General features: G+C 54.3%; 1 protein-coding gene across 3 annotated transcripts in view; it reads left to right on the plus strand.

Moving 5' to 3' along the window:
• CD6 (CD6 molecule) overlaps positions 1-14495 on the plus strand; it is a 49763-nt gene extending 35268 nt beyond the window's left edge. The window contains exons 2-13 of one of the 3 annotated variants that reach the window (XM_011963552.1): positions 460-528; positions 1456-1806; positions 2433-2744; positions 3460-3762; positions 5289-5354; positions 7632-7772; positions 8112-8207; positions 9847-9969; positions 11608-11679; positions 11873-12127; positions 12405-12509; positions 13369-14495. In XM_011963552.1, the coding sequence (XP_011818942.1) occupies positions 460-528; positions 1456-1806; positions 2433-2744; positions 3460-3762; positions 5289-5354; positions 7632-7772; positions 8112-8207; positions 9847-9969; positions 11608-11679; positions 11873-12127; positions 12405-12509; positions 13369-13433 (1958 nt within the window). In that variant the 3' untranslated portion in view covers positions 13434-14495. The remainder of the gene's footprint in view (positions 1-459; positions 529-1455; positions 1807-2432; positions 2745-3459; positions 3763-5288; positions 5355-7631; positions 7773-8111; positions 8208-9846; positions 9970-11607; positions 11680-11872; positions 12128-12404; positions 12510-13368) is intronic. The other 2 variants (XM_011963554.1, XM_011963553.1) reach the window with 2 other exon arrangements.
• Positions 14496-18825: the final 4330 nt, after the last annotated feature.

Genomic DNA, 18825 nt, shown 5'->3' on the forward strand with positions numbered 1-18825 from the left:
TTTTTTTTTTTCTAAATCACTCCCATTTTTGAGCTTTTTCTGTATGTCAAGTATTTCATGAGCTGTCTCATTTCAGTCTCATGATATTTTCCTAAGTATCATTGTTGAAAAATTGGGACTGGCACAGAAAGATTAAGTCACTCATTCATGGTCACGAAGCCAGTTTGTGTGTCTGGCCCCAATGCCCACTGCCATTCCTACCTGTTCTACTCCGATTTCTGAAGATGTGTGTTCAGTGAATAGACAAAGAGGAGGATCTTGAAACACCAGTGTTGGAGAATTTTCCCTACCCTGAAGGGAAGCAAATGCAAATGCACCCAAAGTTGAGGACCATGTCTTTTCCAAAGGCCTCATATAGCCACCACAGGCTCCATGAAGTGCCCCCTGCTCATCAGGGTGCCTCTGTGGCCTCCAGGCTTGAGCTCACTCACCCACCATGCTGCTGCTGGTTCATTTCAGGTCATCTGTCTCCAGCCCCATCTGACCAGCTCAACACCAGCAGTGCAGACAGCGAGGTCTGGGAGCCAGGTGAGCAAACATTGTCTCTGGGGGTCCATGGTCAGCTTTCTGTAGGTGGTCCCCCATGGTAATAAAGAAGGGAAGGACACTTAGGATGCCAGGAGGTTCCCTGACTTCAGACAACACTTCTTCCTGACCTATCACCTGAAGTTCCGCTATCAATTCACTTTGAGATCATAGAACTACCATTTTTTGAGAGGCCACTGATAAGTCACGTACAGGTGGGCAGGTATGCCTGGAGCATTTTAAGGGGATTTGTTGAGAACAAGCTAGAGTTCTTGGTGGGGGTGGCAGGGTTCCACCAGATGGGTCCTTGATTTACTCAACTAACATTTATTAAGGACCTACTCTATGCAAAGCTGCATGCTAGCACTGGGGGTACGATCCTAGGCTAAAAGGGGCAGGTGGTTCCCAAAGAAGGGGTTCTGGGGGAAGTGAGGACCACCATCAGCTAAAGCAGCCCATCATCAACCCCATGGCCAGCCCTTTGGCAATCATCCAGGGTTCCCTGGTTACTGTGGCAGCCTCTAGGACAGTACCCTCAGAGGAGCAGAGGGGCCTTCAGGGGAAGCATGTACCCACTGGACCAGGGCCCCTGAACTCACAACTCTGCCTTTCTTTCACAAACGGGTGCCCCTGGAGACAGGAGCAAGTGAGGAGGGTTTGTGCGGGCTGGACCCCTGGTTGTCTGTCACCCATCTTAACCTCTAGAGTCACTCCTGAGCCCCACCTTCACCTGACTCTAAGGAGAATCACAGGGTCAGGCCTCAAGGGGGGATCAGGGATGAGCCAGCCCAGCTCCATTTTGCAGATTGGAAAGCTGAGACCCAGAGCCAAGCAGGGCGTTGTCAAAGGTCACGCAGAGTCAGTGGTAGAGCCTGGGCAACCGCCTGCCCCGGCCCCACCGGTCTCAGCTCACCGGTCTGACACTTCCAGGGGAGCGGCTTCCGGTCCGTCTGACGAACGGGAGCAGCAGCTGCAGCGGGACGGTGGAGGTCCGGCTCAAGGCGTCCTGGGAGCCCGCGTGCTGGGTGCTCTGGGACAGCCGCGCTGCAGAGGCCGTGTGCCGAGCACTGGACTGCGGCGGGGCGGAGGCGGCCTCCCTGCTCGCCCCGCCGACCCCCGAGCTGCCGCCCCCGCCGGCGGCCGGGAACACAAGCGAAGCCGCTAACGCCACTCTGGCCGGGGCGCCCGCCCTCCTGTGCAGCGGCACCGAGTGGCAGCTCTGCGAGGTGGTGGAGCACGCGTGCCGCAGCAGCGGGAGGCGGGCCCGCATCATCTGTGCAGGTACGAGCGCACCCCCTACACAGGCCCCCACCTGCCCCACTCCCCAGGCCTTCAGCTACTGCCCCTGGCTCCAGCCCCTGGACCCAAGCCTCGCCCTCCAGACCTCCACCCCCACCGCCTACCAGTGCAAACGCAGCGGGTTCCCACACCGGAGGACGACTTCGAGTCATTTCCAGATCTGAGCATTTCCTCGAATCTGGCCCCCAGACTCCCCTACACTTGGTCCCTAGTCCCACCCCTGGGTTCCCAAAGTTAACCCGGTCTCTAGCCCCACTTACTGGGCCCGCCGCTTCCCTGTCCCCGCCCGCTCTGGATCTCTCTCTCCTCCCCTTTCCCCATGTATATAACATGCCAGGTTCACAGCATTCCCCTTAGCGCTGTGGCTCCCAGGATACCAAACCTGCCCTCCAGGCCCCGCCCACCAGGTCTCTGGTCCCTCCCACCAGCCTGCTGCTCTACCTACCCCATCTGCAGTCCTAGGGGGGATTCCCAGTCTTGCCTACCGGGCTACAGCCTTCTCACTGGGTCCACAACACGCTCACAACTCTCCTGCCAGTCCAACCATCATCCCAACCCTTCTTTCCTCGCCGGGTGCCCCAGCGTCCACAACCCTCTCCCACCCCTAGAGAACCGCGCGCTGCGCCTGGTGGACGGTGGCAGCGCCTGCGCCGGCCGCGTGGAGATGCTGGAGCATGGCGCGTGGGGATCGGTGTGCGATGACACTTGGGACCTGGAGGACGCCCACGTGGTGTGCAGGCAACTGGGCTGCGGCTGGGCAGTCCAGGCCGTGCCCGGCTTGCACTTCACGCCCGGCCAGGGACCTATCCACCGGGACCAGGTGAACTGCTCCGGGGCCGAAGCTTACCTGTGGGACTGCCCGGGGCAGCCAGGACAGCACTACTGTGGCCACAAAGAGGACGCCGGCGTGGTGTGCTCAGGTCAGTGGGCGGAGTCGCTGAAGCGGCGTCACCACCCACACTCACCATAGGCCTACTGGGCGCCAAGCCTGGAGTTGGTGCCGGAGAGGTGGTCCCTGCCCTTGAGAGGTCACAGTTCAGGAAGTGAGATGAGACTGAGACAAACATAATTCAGGAGAGAAAGTGGTAAATGCCCCCAAGAAAGGCAGTCAGGGGGAGTCTAGAGGCAGCAGGCAATGTGGAGCTGGAGGCTAAGGCTGACCACCTCCTGAAAGAGGTGACATTAAAAGTGAGACTCTTCCCGAGTGGGAGTTGGTCACCTGCATTCAAGCAGCAAGGAGAGACTGAAGGCAGGGAGGCCTCTGAGGAGGCTGTTGGTCTGTCCGGGTGAGGCCAGAAGGTTCTGGACCAGCCAGGGCCTCTCTTTGATATGCAGGAGATGGGGGAGGTGGGAGTGTTAAATGTAGATTCTCATTCAGTAGGTCTGAGGCAGAGCTCCAGAGTCTGCGTTTCTAACAAGATCCCAGGCAATGCCGATGTTGCTGCTCCAGACCACGCTTATCACAGCAGGGCTGGTCAGAGCAGATGGGGCAGGCGACAGGAGGACACAGACACAGGAGGGAGAAGACACAAGATCTGGAGGCTTCATTGGTGCCTGCCCTGATGGGTCTGGGCTGACGGGAATATCTGCCCAAAGGATCCTGACCTGACTCTGTCCCCTGCCCCTTTCCTGCAGAGCACCAGTCCTGGCGCCTGACTGGGGGCGCTGACCCCTGTGAGGGGCAGGTGGAGGTACACTTCCGAGGGGTCTGGAACACAGTGTGTGACAGTGAGTGGTACGCATCAGAGGCCAAGGTGCTCTGCCAGTCCTTGGGCTGCGGAACTGCGATCGAGAGGCCCAAGGGGCTGCCCCACTCCTTGTCCGGCAGGATGTACTACTCATGCAACGGCGAGGAGCCCACCCTCTCCAACTGCTCCTGGCGGTTCAACAACTCCAACCTCTGCAGCCAGTCGCTGGCAGCCAGGGTCCTCTGCTCAGGTACCCCATCCCACTCCACCCCCCAGATATAAGCCAGAATACTACCTGAATCCATGTCCTAAAAACTTACACTCCAAGGACCACAATAGGCACCAGATTGGCAATGGCACATATGGCATAAGAAGGACCGTTGTCCTTATGGTGCCCAGGCAGACAGTGCTAATTCATCGAGGCATTTTCAGATGCTCCACTCAGCCCCAGAATGATGAATCATATATGAAGACATTATATGCTAAGCAGTGGTTCGTCTTGACTGGGACTGACTCAAGAGTTGAAACCAATTTGCCAACCCAGGCCTAGTGATGATAGTAAAAATAATATTAGCGGCCGGGCGCGGTGGCTCACGCCTGTAATCCCAGCACTTTGGGAGGCCGAGACGGGCGGATCACGAGGTCAGGAGATCGAGACCATCCTGGCTAACACGGTGAAACCCCGTCTCTACTAAAAAAATACAAAAAACTAGCCGGGCGAGGTGGCGGGCGCCTGTAGTCCCAGCTACTCGGGAGGCTGAGGCAGGAGAATGGCGTAAACCCGGGAGGCAGAGGTTGCAGTGAGCCGAGATCCCGCCACTGCACTCCAGCCTGGGCCACAGAGCGAGACTCCGTCTAAAAAAAGAAAAATAATAATAATAATAATAATAATATTAGCAGGCCCAGTAATAATATCGGTGACAGCTTCTGGAACCCTGATCATATGCTAGGCATTGTTGAGCACTAAGTAGCTCTTATTTCAGCTAAGCCTCATACCCACTCTGTGGATTGGGTTCTACCATATTTCACCAAATCTAAGATGGCATTGTTTATAAGTCACACCATTATTATTTTATGTACTGTAAAGAACAAACGCTGCCAAAATAAACCACCAAACGTAATGATAGAGGCCATGATCCCAGTTTCAGACGTGTTAAAGTTTGAAAATATGTGAGTGTTAGATCTGAAGAAATATGATATTTGCATTCTTACGGCATTCAGACACCTGGTTACAAATTCCAGCTCTGCCATTTACTAGCAAGGAGGCTTCCAACAGTCCCTTACCCTACAAGTGTGGATGCTGATACTAGGCACTTCGCAGGATAGCTGGGAAACCTGATGGTATCTGCTGAGGGACTTTTAAGCTCCTTTCTTTGTGAGCATACCTACCCAACGGGAATGCCGATGATGCTAATGAAGATAACGTCAGCTCGTCATCTCCCTAGGCCGATTAAGAATGGAACAGGGATTTGTGGATGAATGAAACTGAATGGAACAGGGATTTGTGGTCTGTAGCAGCTTACACAGGAAGAAGGGATCATTCTATTAGCCCTTTATTCTAATCAAAGAGCCTTCCCAGCATTTAATCCATGAGTTCCTCCTTACTGTGGGGGGAGGAGGGGAGGGATGTAAGTTTCCTTAGCCACGTGCCCCTGATAGGAGCACAACCCTAGTTCTGGGTTCCTTGTCTGTCCCATTCCGTTTCTAACCCAAGGCCTGGCATACAGTAGGTGCTCAGTAACATGCATTGAGTGACTGGGCGGTGCTTTCTGACAGCTTCCCGGAGTTTGCACAATCTGTCCACTCCCGAAGTCCCTGCAAGTGTTCAGACAGTCACCACAGGTAAGTGTTGCTGGGTACTACACGGTTTCTCAGAAGCTTGGACGTGTGTGCGTGTGTGTGTGTGTGTTTGTTTCTGTGCACACCTGTGTTGGGGCTGAGGATGGTTTGGTCCCCATCCTCCACCTCCAGCCAATGGACTTGCCTCCCTGGGCCTCTCTGGGCGGCACTTTCTACTCTTTCTACATCCCCTCCTTGCCAAGTCAGCCCATAGATTACTGAGTCCTGAGACTTCCTGGACAGCAGTCCATTCCCCCACTTTCCTGTGAGCTCCTGGAGGGAAGAAGGAAAGAGCTGGAGAGAGCTGATACCACCTCGAGCAGGGGTCAGGGTCAGGGGCGGCAGGGGTAGGGTGATCTTGGCCCAGCTGGGTAGCGAGAATATTGGTACACAGCCCTGTGTTCATAACAGGCCAAACGCTGGGCCTAGTGCTTTATAGCTATTATTTCCCAACCCTTTAATCCCCTCTGTAGCCAAATGGGAGGGGTCTTAGTATAATCCTTACATCAAGAAAGGAGCTGAGGCTCCGAGGCTGAAGTCACAGCTAGTGAGTGCTGGCCAGAATTGACAACCAAGGCTCTGAATTCCAGATCCATTCTTGGTCTACCCACCAGCTGTGTGTAGCTTGGCTAGCATCAGAGCAGACTCCCAGGACTCAAATCCCAGCTGTGTCTCTTGCTAGCTGTGTCCTGTTGGGCAACTCTTAACCTCTCTGAGCCTCAGATGCCTCAATTATAAAATGGGGGTGATACGCATATAGCACCTTTCTCCTAGCATTGCTGTGAGGCTCCAGTGAATTAATTTTTGTAAAGCACTTAGAACAGAGCCTCGAAGACTATAAGAACTGTCTGAAGGTCTGCTGTTGCTATGAGTATTTCGTTCAGGCATAGAGCCCCTTTGCAGTCCTGGGATACCCACAGGGGCTGGCCCAGACTCCCTTGCTGTGCCTCCTAGCTCTCTTTCATCTTCTCAGACACCCCAGAAGCAGTGAACAGGGGTTTGGGGAGAGGGCACAGAGGCCCTAGCCACAGATGACAGCACAGAGAGGAAATAAAATGCGCAACTGCACAGGCTGCCGGGCGAGCTTCTGCCAGGCCTGCAGACAACCCGCACACACTTTCTCTTCCTGAAGTTGGGGTGGGGATCCACACCATCCTGGAAGGGCAAAGAGTGAAGCACAAAGAGAGATCCAGGGACCACGCCCCAGTCCTTGGTCCATCAGCCCCTCCCTCGGCCACGGCCCTCTCGGCCCACATTCACGGGTCTCCCCATGGCCGCAACACCCAGCCTCACTCTCACATCTAGTTCCTGCTGCCAGATCCAGCTCCCATCCTGGCCCAAACTTCCCCATTTGCAGACAGAAAGGGGAGAGGAGAAAATGAAGACAGGGAGAGGGTTCTCTCCTGGGGGAGCAGACACTGCCTCCAGCAAGGAAGTCTGCATGATCTCATCTCCCACCCTGTCGCTGTCACTACTAGTCATCTAGCCCTGTGGTCCGCTCACTCCAGGCTCCCTCCTCACTGCCCCTTGTATCCGTTCTTGTGCTTTGCATTCTTTTAAGCAGAGGGGAGGCTGAGGGAGGGGGAAGGCAAGAAGTCACCCCAGAGTGGGGCTGCAGAGGTGGGAGACCCTGAATCCCAGACCCCACTCCTGTCCTCGTGGAGGGGATGTCTGGTGGGAAGGAGGGGGTCTCAGGCACAGCTCTCCTGATGGTCTGTTCGCTGCCAGAGGTGGCTCAGAGTCACTGTCTCTGGGAAGTCAGCCTTGGTCTTCCCTCACAGAGAGTGGGGTGCCTTTTATAGGGCCTCATGCCCCCAGTGTCGCTGTTCAAACCTCCATCACAGCGGGTACCTCACCATATTGGATTAGGTTACTTACTGATCTCTCCACCAGACAGAGCCCTGCAAGGCCTGTGATACTGTTGTCATATGTGTAGCCCCAGGGTCTAGTGCCAGGCACACAGGGTACTCAATAATTGTCTATTGAACAAAGACTAAATACTGAAGAGCTAGCAGACAGATAGATCTCTGCAGCCTGGTGGCCGGAGTTGTATTTCAGGCAGTAATTCATTTAATCAATTAATCATGCATGCAATAAGCATTTATTGAGCCCCTAATGCATACCACACACTTAAAAGCAGATGGGAAAAAATGGAAAAAGGAAGCAAGGAGGAAGGTAACATAAAAAGGGAAGCAGGTCAGCTTTATAGAGAATGGAAAGGCAAAAAGAAGGTTGAGTGCCCATTCCTCTTTCTTCCTGCATTGGAATTCTTGTTTCCAGAATCTTCTGTGACAGTGAAACTAGAGAACAAGGAATCTCGGGAGCTAATGCTCTTCATCTCCTCCATCGTTCTGGGAATTCTCCTCCTTGGCTCCCTCATCTTCATAGCCTTCATCCTCTTGAGAATTAAAGGAAAATATGGTAAGTGCAAGGTTCTGGGAGCCACTGCCATCCCAGGGGGATGTGAGCCTCGGCAGAACCTCAGCAGCAGTGGTGTGGTCCAGCAATGGCCACCCGACCCTGGCCCTGGCGAACTCCCCCTGGTGGAAAGGATTTTCCCAGCATGCCCAGCAGTCATGTATCCACCAGCGGGGAGGACCAGGCTCTGTGCATGTGTGTGCATGTGTGTGCGTGTGTGCGTGTGCCTGCAAGTGTTGGGGGAATGAGGAGGGTGGTGTCTCGATGAGAACAGAATGGAACCAGGTAGACTGGGAGAGGGCAAAAAAATGACTTGTAGAATTTCTGCCTCCCCTCCCTCAGCCCTCCCCGTAATGGTGAACCACCAGCACCTACCCACCACCATCCCAGCAGGGAGCAATAGCTATCAACCGGTCCCCATCACCATCCCCAAAGAAGGTAGGATGTCTCCCATCCTGGGTGTGGGAGGGCTGGGGAGGACAAGAAGGGTGCACTTTCTGGAAGGTCAGCACTGCTCAGGTCCAAGACATACACATGGCTGGAGATGAGATCTAGGCCAGCCCACTCGCGGCCCTGGGACCTTGAGCAGGCTCAAGTCGTCCCTAGACGTTGAAGGGCAGGTGACTTCCAATTCAGTCACACTAGGACTCTAGAGTTTTGAATTCTGGACAAATACAGGTGGTTTAGATCTTGGTTCTCAGAGGAAAACTCTGTTCTGCTTTGCTCTGCTAGTTGGCTGGTAGGCTTGTGACATCATCATCCCTGTCAGCGTCCTGCCCAATGGCCTTGCGAAGCCCCATCAAGATTCTCCTAGAATGTGGTTTTATTTCATATTTCGTATTTTCTAAGCAAAAAAAAAAAAAATTGGGGCCAGGCACAGTGGCTCACGCCTGCAATCCCAGCACTTTGGGAGCCTGAGGTCAGGAGTTGGAGACCAACCTAGCCAACATGGTGAAACTTCGTTTCTACTAAAAATGCAAAAAATTAGCGGGGTTGGTGGTGTGCACCTGTAATCCCAGCTACTTGGGAAGCTGAGGCAGGAGAATCGCTTGAACCTGGGAGGCGGAGGTTGCAGTGAGCCGAGATCGCGCCACTGCACTCCAGCCTGGGAGACACAGCGAGACTCTGTCTCAAAAAACAAAAAATAGGTCAGTCATTCATCCTTTATGATATATGGATTTATGCCTCTTGAAAGTCTTGCAGAGGAATTTGAGCTTAATCACCTTGCATTATGAATATAGTCAATCACCTTTATGGGAAAGAGTTCAATGACATAAAAACCAATACAAAAGTCAGCCAAATGTTATAAATATCCTTTGCACAGAGTGTCCATATATTTGAGAAGAGAATGTGAATACAGCATCTAGCACAAGGCTTAGCACAGGGCAGTTGCTCACCAAATAGCACAGTCTAGAGGTTTAGAGCCAGATTGCCGGCTCTGGGCCAGGTAAGAACCTGGCTGTGCCCCAGTTCCCTCCAAGGTAAAATGGGGATGATAATGTACCTCCTTCACAGAGTTATCATGAGGGTTAAATGAGGTAATACTTGTGTTAGAATAGTGCCTCACATATAGCAAGTACTGTGTTAAGCGTTTGCTAAACAAATGTTTAGTTCTCCATATTGGAAATGAATGAAGGCAGCCTAGCAACTTCAGACTGGGTGGTTTGTACAAGATGGGCTACCCAGGCCAGGCACGGTGGTGGATGCCTGTAGTCCTGGCACTTTGGGAGGCCGAGGGGGATGGATCGCTTGCGCCCAGGAGTTTGAGACCAGCCTGGGTAACATTGTGAAAACTGTCTCAATTCAAAAATTAGCTGGGTGTGAGGGTGCATGCCTGTGGTCCCAGCTACTTGGGAGACTGAGGTGGGAGGATGGTGCAGTGAGCTGTGATGGCACCACTGTACTCCAGCCTGGACAACAGAGTGAGACCCTATCCTAGAAAAGAAAAAAAAAAAGGGCTACTTAGTGCTCTCCTGCCACTCTGCCTCTCACCTCTGCTGTTCATACTCTCTACCCTCTCTCCCTATACCTTTCTGCCCACCACTCTGCCATGCCCCCAACTCTGTTCTCTCCCCAGTTTTCATGCTGCCCATCGAGGTCCAGGCCCCGCCCCCTGAGGACTCAGACTCTGGCTCGGACTCAGACTATGAGCACTATGACTTCAGCGCCCAACCTCCTGTGGCCCTGACCACCTTCTACAGTGAGTGCCTGGCTGGGCTCCCGAGGGCCCACCTGCCTGAATCAGGGAGCGTCAGTCGTCCCACCTAGTAACCCCTGCCTGACGCGGACAGAATGCCCCTGGTTACCCACTGGATTGACTGTAAATGGTCCTGCACTGACGTTTTCACAGTGCTTTGTGACCCTGGGGTCATCTCGATGTCTCAGGACATCTCCACTCTGACCTCTGTCTCTCCCATGTTTGTCTCCGGCCATGTAGGGTCTTAAGACCAGGCCTTTGACACTCACCTAAAGATGGCTCTCTGTGTGAGAGATGGGGGAGTGCAGATGACAGATACAGTTGGCAAGGGTTCTTGCATGCCCATATTCCTCCGTGTCCCATCCTGCCCTGTCTGACCCCATCAGCCCCACCCACTTCCTTACCTCCACTCTCATGCCAGCTTGTGCCTCATAGCCGGCTCTTTTCTTTGCCTTCTGGGGATAGGAAGAGGAAAGCTAACGCTGAAGGTAGGGCCCGGGCAATGCTGGGAGGTTGGAATAGACCAGCGCATCCCACACCCTATTGTGGAATCACCTGGGAGCTTGTCAACAATTCCTGAGCCCCTCCCCACACCTAATGTATCAGTCAGGATGAGTTTGGCTGTGTGTGACTGAAGGCTCCAAATGACAGGGTCCTGAGAGGTTGGCGGGGGCCCAGCCCCTTCTTTCTTGCTGCTGTGAGGTCCCTAAGATGTTGCCTTCATCTGCACAGTCCAGAATGGCTCACCTCCATGTCCACATTCCAGGCAAGGGCAAGGGAAAGACAGGATGCTGGAGATGGCCACAGCATTCCCGCTTACAACCCAGCACCCAACGCACAAACCCACTAGCTGCAAGAGAGGCAGGGAAATGAAGTCTCTGTCCTGGGTAGCTGTGTCCAGATAAAAGCCAGAATGGATATTGGGGAACAGACAGCTGTCCCTGCCCCACCTGCTAACCCAGGGCGTCTAGGGGTGGGACACAGATGATTCCACTTCTTCTGGCCTGAGGACCAGTGTTTGGGAGCCACGGCGATGAAGTGTCTGTCAAACCTGAGGTTCTGAGCCCAGGCATACAAGATGCAAGACTAAGAGTCCACAATGCCATAACATTGAAATTAAGAGTCAGCGGTACCAGATTCAAAAGAGCTGACTCCAAGATCCCAGACAATCATATCCTCCAGACTCTATAAATCTGTTTCTGAAACTTGAAGATGCCACAGAGCCTGTGATGCAGTGATTCCAGACCATCTGGGTTTCACTCTAGGAAGGCTTCTTGAAGGAGCAAACATCTGTCCTTCTCCTGCCCAGAGCTGCCAGGTCACAAGGACAGAACCCAGGCTCTTGCTACCTCTCTAAGTAGTAGGAGGGACAGCTGGGGCTGGGGGCTGGGAGATTGCAGGGCACTAGAGTTTCTGGCCCCAGGCTAGTTAAACACGTTGGCCCTAGATTGAGGCGAAGGGTCTGTCGGATCGGGATATGAACCTGGAGTTTGATGGGAAATGCTAAGCCCTCTCTGCCTCTAGAGTTGTCCTGCCACCCTGTTCAGCCACCCCAGGCCCAAGGAAATCCAGTCCCTTCTCCAGGCTCCTAAATGATGAGGTTGAGCCTTCACCTCTCTCCACCACTGCCTCTGCTTGCAGATTCCCAGCGGCATCGGGTCACAGATGAGGAGGTCCAGCAGAGCAGGTTCCAGATGCCACCCTTGGAGGAAGGTGAGTCAGGTTGGGGAGGGGTGTCAATGGCAGCCCCACCTCCAGACAGTAGCTCAGCTCACCTTGAGACCTTCCAGCAGGAACCTCCCTCAGTGAGTCTTTCTGGACTTTAACCAATCCTATAGGCAGTAAGTGCTTTCTGAAGTCTGACTTAAAGTCTTCTTGCTGCACCATTCTCCATTTCCTGGCTTAGGACTTGAAGAGCTGCATGCCTCCCACGTCCCAGCTGCCAACCCTGGACACTGCATTACAGACCCGCCATGCCTGGGTCCTCAGTATCACCCAAGGAGCAACAGTGAATCGAGCACCTCTTCCGGGGAGGATTACTGCAATAGTCCCAGAAGCAAGCCGCCTCCATGGAACCCCCAGGGGTTTTCTTCAGAGAGAAGTTCCTTCCCGGAGCAGCCCCCAAACTTGGAGCTGGCCGGCACCCAGCCAGCCTTTTCAGGTAAGCTGTGCCTCCCCCGAACCCCATCCCATAGCCAGCCTGGCTGGAGGGGGCATGAAGCTGGGAGCCCTGAGCCAGGCCGAGGTCAGGATTCTACCCAGTCCCACAGCCATTCGCTGTGTGCCCTTGGAGAAGTCTCCCCCCATCTCTGGGCCTTCGCTTTGTCATTTGTCAAGCTAGGGACTTGGCTCTTGTGAGTCACGTGGGCCCCCCAGCTCTGGTAACTTGAGAAGTGGCTGTGTGCTGGCAGAGGGTGACTGGTTCTGGGGGTTTCCAGCAGGGCCCCCGGCTGATGACAGCTCCAGCACCTCGTCCGGGGAGTGGTACCAGAACTTCCAGCCACCACCCCAGCCCCCTTCGGAGGAGCAGTTTGGCTGTCCAGGTGCCAATATCTGGGGAAGGGATTTTGGGAGGGGGACAGAGAGGGACTGGGGAGTAGATGAATGGGGAACTATTGGATGCATTAACTCAAGGGGAAAAGGAGAAAGGAAGGGTGAAAGAAGAGAGGGAAAATAACTTTTTAAAAAACAAAGCAAGGCCAGGCATGGTAGCTCAAGGCTGTAATCCCAGCACAAGGCAGGAAGATTGCTTGAGGCCAGGAGTTTAAGACTAGCCCCGGGAACATAGCAAGACCCAGTCTCTACAAAACTAAAAACTAATTATTAGCTGAGTGTAGTAGCACGTGCCTACAGTCCTAGCTCCTCAGGAGGCTGGGGTGGGAGGTGTGAGCCCCGGAGATCCAGGCTGCAGTGAGCTATGATCGTATCACTGTGGATCATGCCACTGCAGGGTCAGAGCGAGACTCTCTCTCTGCAAAAGAACAAACCCAAACACAACAAGAATACGAAGAGGTGGGGAAAATGGATGTGGACGGGATGAAGAAATAGTCAAACAGGTTGCTTTGATAAGTGAGCTCCCTGTTAGTGGAGGCATTCAAGCAGAAGCAGCTGGTTGGCCCCTTGGGGGAGACTGTGGTCGCAGAGGGGCTCCCAGCATTCAACCGTCCACCATGTTGTGTAGTGTGCTATCGTGGAGACCACAGCCCTGAACCAGACAGACGAGGCTCTTCCCTTAGTGCTGATGTCCCAGCCAGGGACATGGCTGGAAGCAAGATGATCAGATGATTTCATGCAGCATCCCACGGGGATAGTGATGTGGAGCCAGACCCACTCAGCTCTGTCCCGCAGGGCAGCAGGGGCAATGACTGGGTGTCCCACTAACCTGGGCCTCTCTGCCCACAGCGTCCTCCAGCCCTCAGCCTGACTCCACCGACAATGATGACTACGATGACATCGGTGCAGCCTAGGCCGGGCCAGCCGAGGCTCCTGGGGTGGCTCCGACCCTCTGGCCTCCTGCTCTACCTACTCCCTTTCCCCTTCCCCACCCTCCCAGCTCACCTCCCCATGGGGCTGAGAGTCCTCTCTTGGAGAGATGGAAGGAAATGTCACACCTTGTACCCCTCAGTCTCCATCCATCAAACCAAACCTGCTGGCACCACCCTCCCCCGGCCCCAGATAGCAGCCCCAGGGAGGATGCTACCTCCAACAGGTGTGAGCCCTCTGTCTTGGGGACGAACAAGCAGAGTCTGGGCTACCTCTCAGCAGCTGGTAGAGGGGAGTTGGAGAGCTGGACTGGATGACTCTGGAGGCCCCTTCTAAACCTCAAGTGTCCGACGCTTTGATTCCCTGAGTTTCTGACACTTCAGGGCCCAGAAGTCCTGGGAGGGGCAAAACTGGGCCCCCATGCCAGTGCTGCTGCAGGAGGACCCACGCACTAGGGGCTGCTGGGCTGTTGTCACTGATAGGTGACAACACCTATCAGTGTTGGGACGGGATAGCACACCAACTGTCCCAGGCTTTGCTTGGGGTGGTAACTGCACCTGGGCAGGGAATACAGCCTTCCTGGGCACAACCAGCTGACAATGACAGGTTGACTGTGTACCCCCAACCAAGGAACTGGGGCCCACGGCCAGTCCTGCCCCAGAGAGACTCCAAGTCCACCAGGGGCACAGACCAGTTCTGCAGTGACTGTCCCTGGGCAATGGGTCTTGATTCTGAGTTTCCTATGGTTTACAAAGAAGATCCCAGCCCAGCCCCATCACAGACCAGAGAGATAGGGGCCGAGTCCCCATGGGGGTAGGAGCATAGAGATGTCTTCCAGGAAGGGGCTCAGAAGCTGCACTAGGCCCTGAGTCCCTATGTGTCTTCTCGAATTGATGAGGATGCTCCTGGGAGCGATGCATGAATACGCAGTGTTGTACTCAGGGCTGCAAATGTCTCCATGCAGCCCCCAGAGAGAGGTCCACGGGCTCAGACCAGGCTTTGTTGTCCTGCTCTGAGTATCCTGAGATTAAACTGAATTGCTGAATTAAACCAGGGCGTGGAATGACAATTTCTTAAACGTCATAGAACCCAGGCTGCACGTGTGTGTGCGTGGCATATGTTGGATACAAATGAGACAAAGAGTTGAGCTCAAATCCTTCATTTGGGAAGTAATCCCAGGGAGCAGCAGTAAGAAAATGAGGAAGAAAAAGGGGGAAGGAAGGAAGACAATGTTCATGAACAGGTTGCTATTATGGGTAGCCAGGGCTCGATGGTGCTGGGGACCTCTGGGAGACACACCTTAGAATTGTCCCACCAAGGGGGCAGGGAGCTGGGATATTGACCCGCCCTCTCTGCCTGTCATTGGTTGAGGAGCATTAACCCCCAGCCCCAGCACTACCGAGCTGCATGTGAGTGAGCTGAGCACATGCTGTGTCCAGAGAAGCCACAGGCAGAGGGTCAGAGGCACATGCTATAAGGAACCATCTTCCATGGGAACGGTCCAGGAAGAGCACCAACAGCAACTGCTCCATGTGCAGAGCGTGTGTGTGCGTGCGTGCGCGGGAGAAGTCAGGTCGGGGCAATGGCGAGGGCAACTCTATCTGTGTAGGTGGAACTGGGGAGGCCAGGCATAGTGGTTCACGCCTGTAATCTCAGCATTTTCGGAGGCCACGTCAGGAGGATCACTTTAACCCAGAGTTCGAGACCAGCCTGGGCAACATAGTGAGACCCCATCTCTACCAAAAAATAAATAAAAATTGAAAATCATCCAGGTGTGGTGGTACACACCTGTAGTCCCAGCTACTTGGGAGGCTGAAGCAGGGAGGGAAGTTGAGCCCCGGAATTTGAGGCTGCAGTGAGCCATGATGACATCACTGCACTCCAGCCTGGGTGAGAGTGAGACTCTATCTCAAAGACATTTTTTTAATACTGGGGATAGGAAAACAGAATCTGACAGACTCAGAGGCAGAGTCTATGAGAACTCAACCTCATTGCCTCCCTGGGCTGCTCCACAGCGGCCCTGGGCTCAGTGGCAGGGGTTACTGCGCTGAATGAGTTCCCGCCTGAGCCCTCAAAAGCTTCAAAGGTAGGATAATTCCAGGGAGTTTTATGCTTAGAGTTGCCCGGCAAAGGACTGCACCACCCCAGAAGGAGGTGGGGATGAGGCTGGAGGAGCTGGAGGGGACTAGAGCGGATCCGCACAGAGGAATCGGCATTTCCTCCAGTCCTCTGCCCACTCAGGGCTGTGACTTTCGCCCTGCTGCCATGGCCAGTGCCCAGCTCTGCCTGCAGGGTGAGGGTTGGGGCTCAGGTTTTCTCAGAGCCCTCCCAGGAGGGGCGACTGATGAAGGAGGTGGGACTGTGGGGCTAGGCGGGGCCTGCTTTCCATTCACCTGTCCCAGAGGTAGAGAGAAAGCTGCGCTCCCCAGGGCAACCGTCACAGGATGTGGCTGGCAGTGATGGGCCCCCTCCTTGGGCCTTCTGAACCCTCCCCAGGGTGGCGGGGGATTCCTAGGGGAGGAGCCACTGCTGGGGTAGGAGGGGCAGACTCAGCAGCAGGGGGCTTGTGAATGCCTGGGTTCAGCTCCCCACTCCACCCATCCTGGCTGTGTGACCTCAGGCAAATCACTCAACATCTCTGAGCCTTTGCTGTAAGTTGGTCTGTAGAATGTGTGGGCAGTAGTGGGTAGCTCACAGGGGGTGGTGAGGGTTAGAGGGTTGGCAGTAAATGCCCCCGTCATTGGTAGATTAATCACTGCAGGTAAGAGCACTCCTTAAAAGGAGAAAGGGGAAGCGAGGAGACACTCAGCAGTGCCTGGGTCTCCAGTGCGTTAGTGCTGGGGGTGGGGCAGGGCAGGGGCTGGGGGAACATGGAGAACGTCTCGTCCCACTCTCATTTTACAGGTGAGGACAGTGAGACCTAGGGTGGGAAAGGACCTGTCCAAGGCCACTGACAGTTAGCAACAGAGTCACAATTCAATCTTTCCCCACCCCATGCCCACCCCAGCTCACACAGGGAGATGGCAATGCCTTCTGAGTCACCCCCATTTCTCCAGCCTCCCCGGAGCTGCCTCTCTCATCCCAGCACTCCCACCCAGGCCCCCCACCCCCACAGTCTCAGAGAAATTGGGAAGCTCTGCCCCAGCCCTGGGCAGTCTGGAGACAGTGTCACACACAGTAGGAGACTGATCCCAGCTGGCCCCTGTCTCTGTGCCTCCCAGGAACTTAGACCTGGGACCTGCTCCTTATTGAGCCGACATGGGTCAGGCCTGTGCTGGGACTAAGAAAGCTGAGATGAATGACAGCCAGGCTCTGACCTGAAGGAGCACCAGCCTGCTGGGGAAGTCTCAAACATAAGCAGGTGGCTTCCCCTCCACTGCTGGGAGACCTCGTTATAATACGCCTCAAGGATCTGGGAGAGGAAACACAAAGAGGCTCAATGGACTTGGCAACAGAACCGAGTGGTTTCAGAAACATTGGCGTAGGGGGAAGGGCTGTCCCAGAATGGAAGCACCCAGCAATTTGACTGACAGCTCTGCAAGCTCAGGCAGAGAGTGATGCACAGGGAATTCCTGGGAAGCTGACGCCTGGGAAGCTGTGGAGGATGAATAGGAGTGAACCATGGACGTGGAGAGGGAAGAGCACTCCAGGCCGAGGGAATGACACGAGCAAAGACAGAGCAAGAAACTGCACAGCTCGCGAGGTCAAGGGAGGTCCAGCTGGAGAGGAGATGAGGCTGGGGATGGTCGAGTCTCACAACCCCATTTCATGGGTGAGAAAATTGAGGCCCAGAGAGGTTAAGTAAAATACCAAGGTCACACAGCTAAATAATGGCCGTGCTGGGACTTAAATACAGCCTAGCTTTAGAGTCTGAGTGTTAATCAGGACCCTTCCAGTGTCCCTGTGCCACCACAGCCACACGGCTGGGCATTACCAGAGCCCCGGCCTAGAATCTGGAGACACCCGCCTGTCTGCCCACCGACAGCACAGGCACTGGCTGCATTCTGGGATGTGGGGTTTGGGAATGTAAAATCAACACTCTCAGGGCACCTTATAGAGCCAGCTCTGTGCTGAGCTCTGGGAGGCACAGAAAGGACTGGAGTCTGGCCCTTGCCGTTGGGGAGTTTACAGGACCTGGGACAGAGAGAGACCAGTAACTGCCATTCATCACCATGGTGATGATGATGGTGGGTAGCATTTACTATGTGCCAGGCATGTGTTGTTTCATGCAATCCTCATAAGGGCACTCTGAGAAGGTATTAGTCTCCCTAATTTGTAAATAGGGCAACCGAAGCCCAGAGAGGTTAGGTGACTAGCCAGAAGCCACACAGCTTGGCAGGTAGCACTTTTCCACCTAATGCCAAAGCCCCAACGTGAAAACACCACGCTGCACAGCGAGGGCTCATCACGAGCATGTTTAACCCCCACGAACTTAAGTGTGTGCTCAGCAGCAAAGAGAAAGACAAGGGGGAACCCAGCCCACTATTTCTCGTGGTTGAACAAACACCCAGGAGGAGACAGGCGCTGTGGACCCTCCGTTCCCTCAGATCCTGGAAACTGTTCATCCTGTGGGTACCTTGCCACACCGGGTGAGATTTTAGCTGTTGGGGATTCGTTTTTCATACATGGTGGGCCTGAAACAAAGCCCACCATTTCAACGAGCTGCTCTAATGCTGCCGGAAAAACATCTGGTTTGGAGCCAGAGCAGGGCAGACTCACATACAGGCGTCTTCCTAAGCGACTGTTCTTTCCTTTCCCTCACTCTCTCTCTCCCTGTCTGCCCTCCTCCCTACCTTCTCCCTCCTTCCCTCTTTATCTCCCTCCCTCCCTCCCCACCCTCCCTCCTTCCATCCCTTCTTTCCTTCCTTCCTTCCTTCTCTTTCTCTCTCTTTTCTTTTTTTTTCTTTTTTTTTTTTTGTTTTTGAGATGGAGTCTTGCTCTGTTACCCAGGCTGGAGTGCAGTGGCACAGGCTCATCTCACTGCGACCTCTGCCTCCCAGGTTCAAGCAATTCTCCTGCCTCAGCCTCCCGAGTAGCTGGGACCACAGGCACACGTCACCATGCCCAGCTAATTTTTGTATTTTTAGTGGAGATGGGGTTTCATCATGTTAGCCAGACTGGTCTTAAACTCCTGACCTCAAGTGATCATCCTGCCTAGGCCTCCTCCCAAAGTGCTGGGATTACAGGCGTGAGCCACTGTGCTGGGCCCTTTCTTTTTTTTAAATGGGAAATACCTTAACATCATTAAAACTCCAACAATATGAATGCATACTATTAAAATCTTGCCCCCATCACCCTGCCCCTTCCTCCCCACCTGGCCCACCCCAGGTAAACACAATTGTGTCTCTGATGTAGGAACAAGCAGATGTGAACCCC

The sequence above is a fragment of the Colobus angolensis genome, unplaced genomic scaffold, assembly GCF_000951035.1.
Source record: "Colobus angolensis palliatus isolate OR3802 unplaced genomic scaffold, Cang.pa_1.0 Scaffold61, whole genome shotgun sequence".
Lineage (NCBI taxonomy): Eukaryota > Metazoa > Chordata > Mammalia > Primates > Cercopithecidae > Colobus > Colobus angolensis.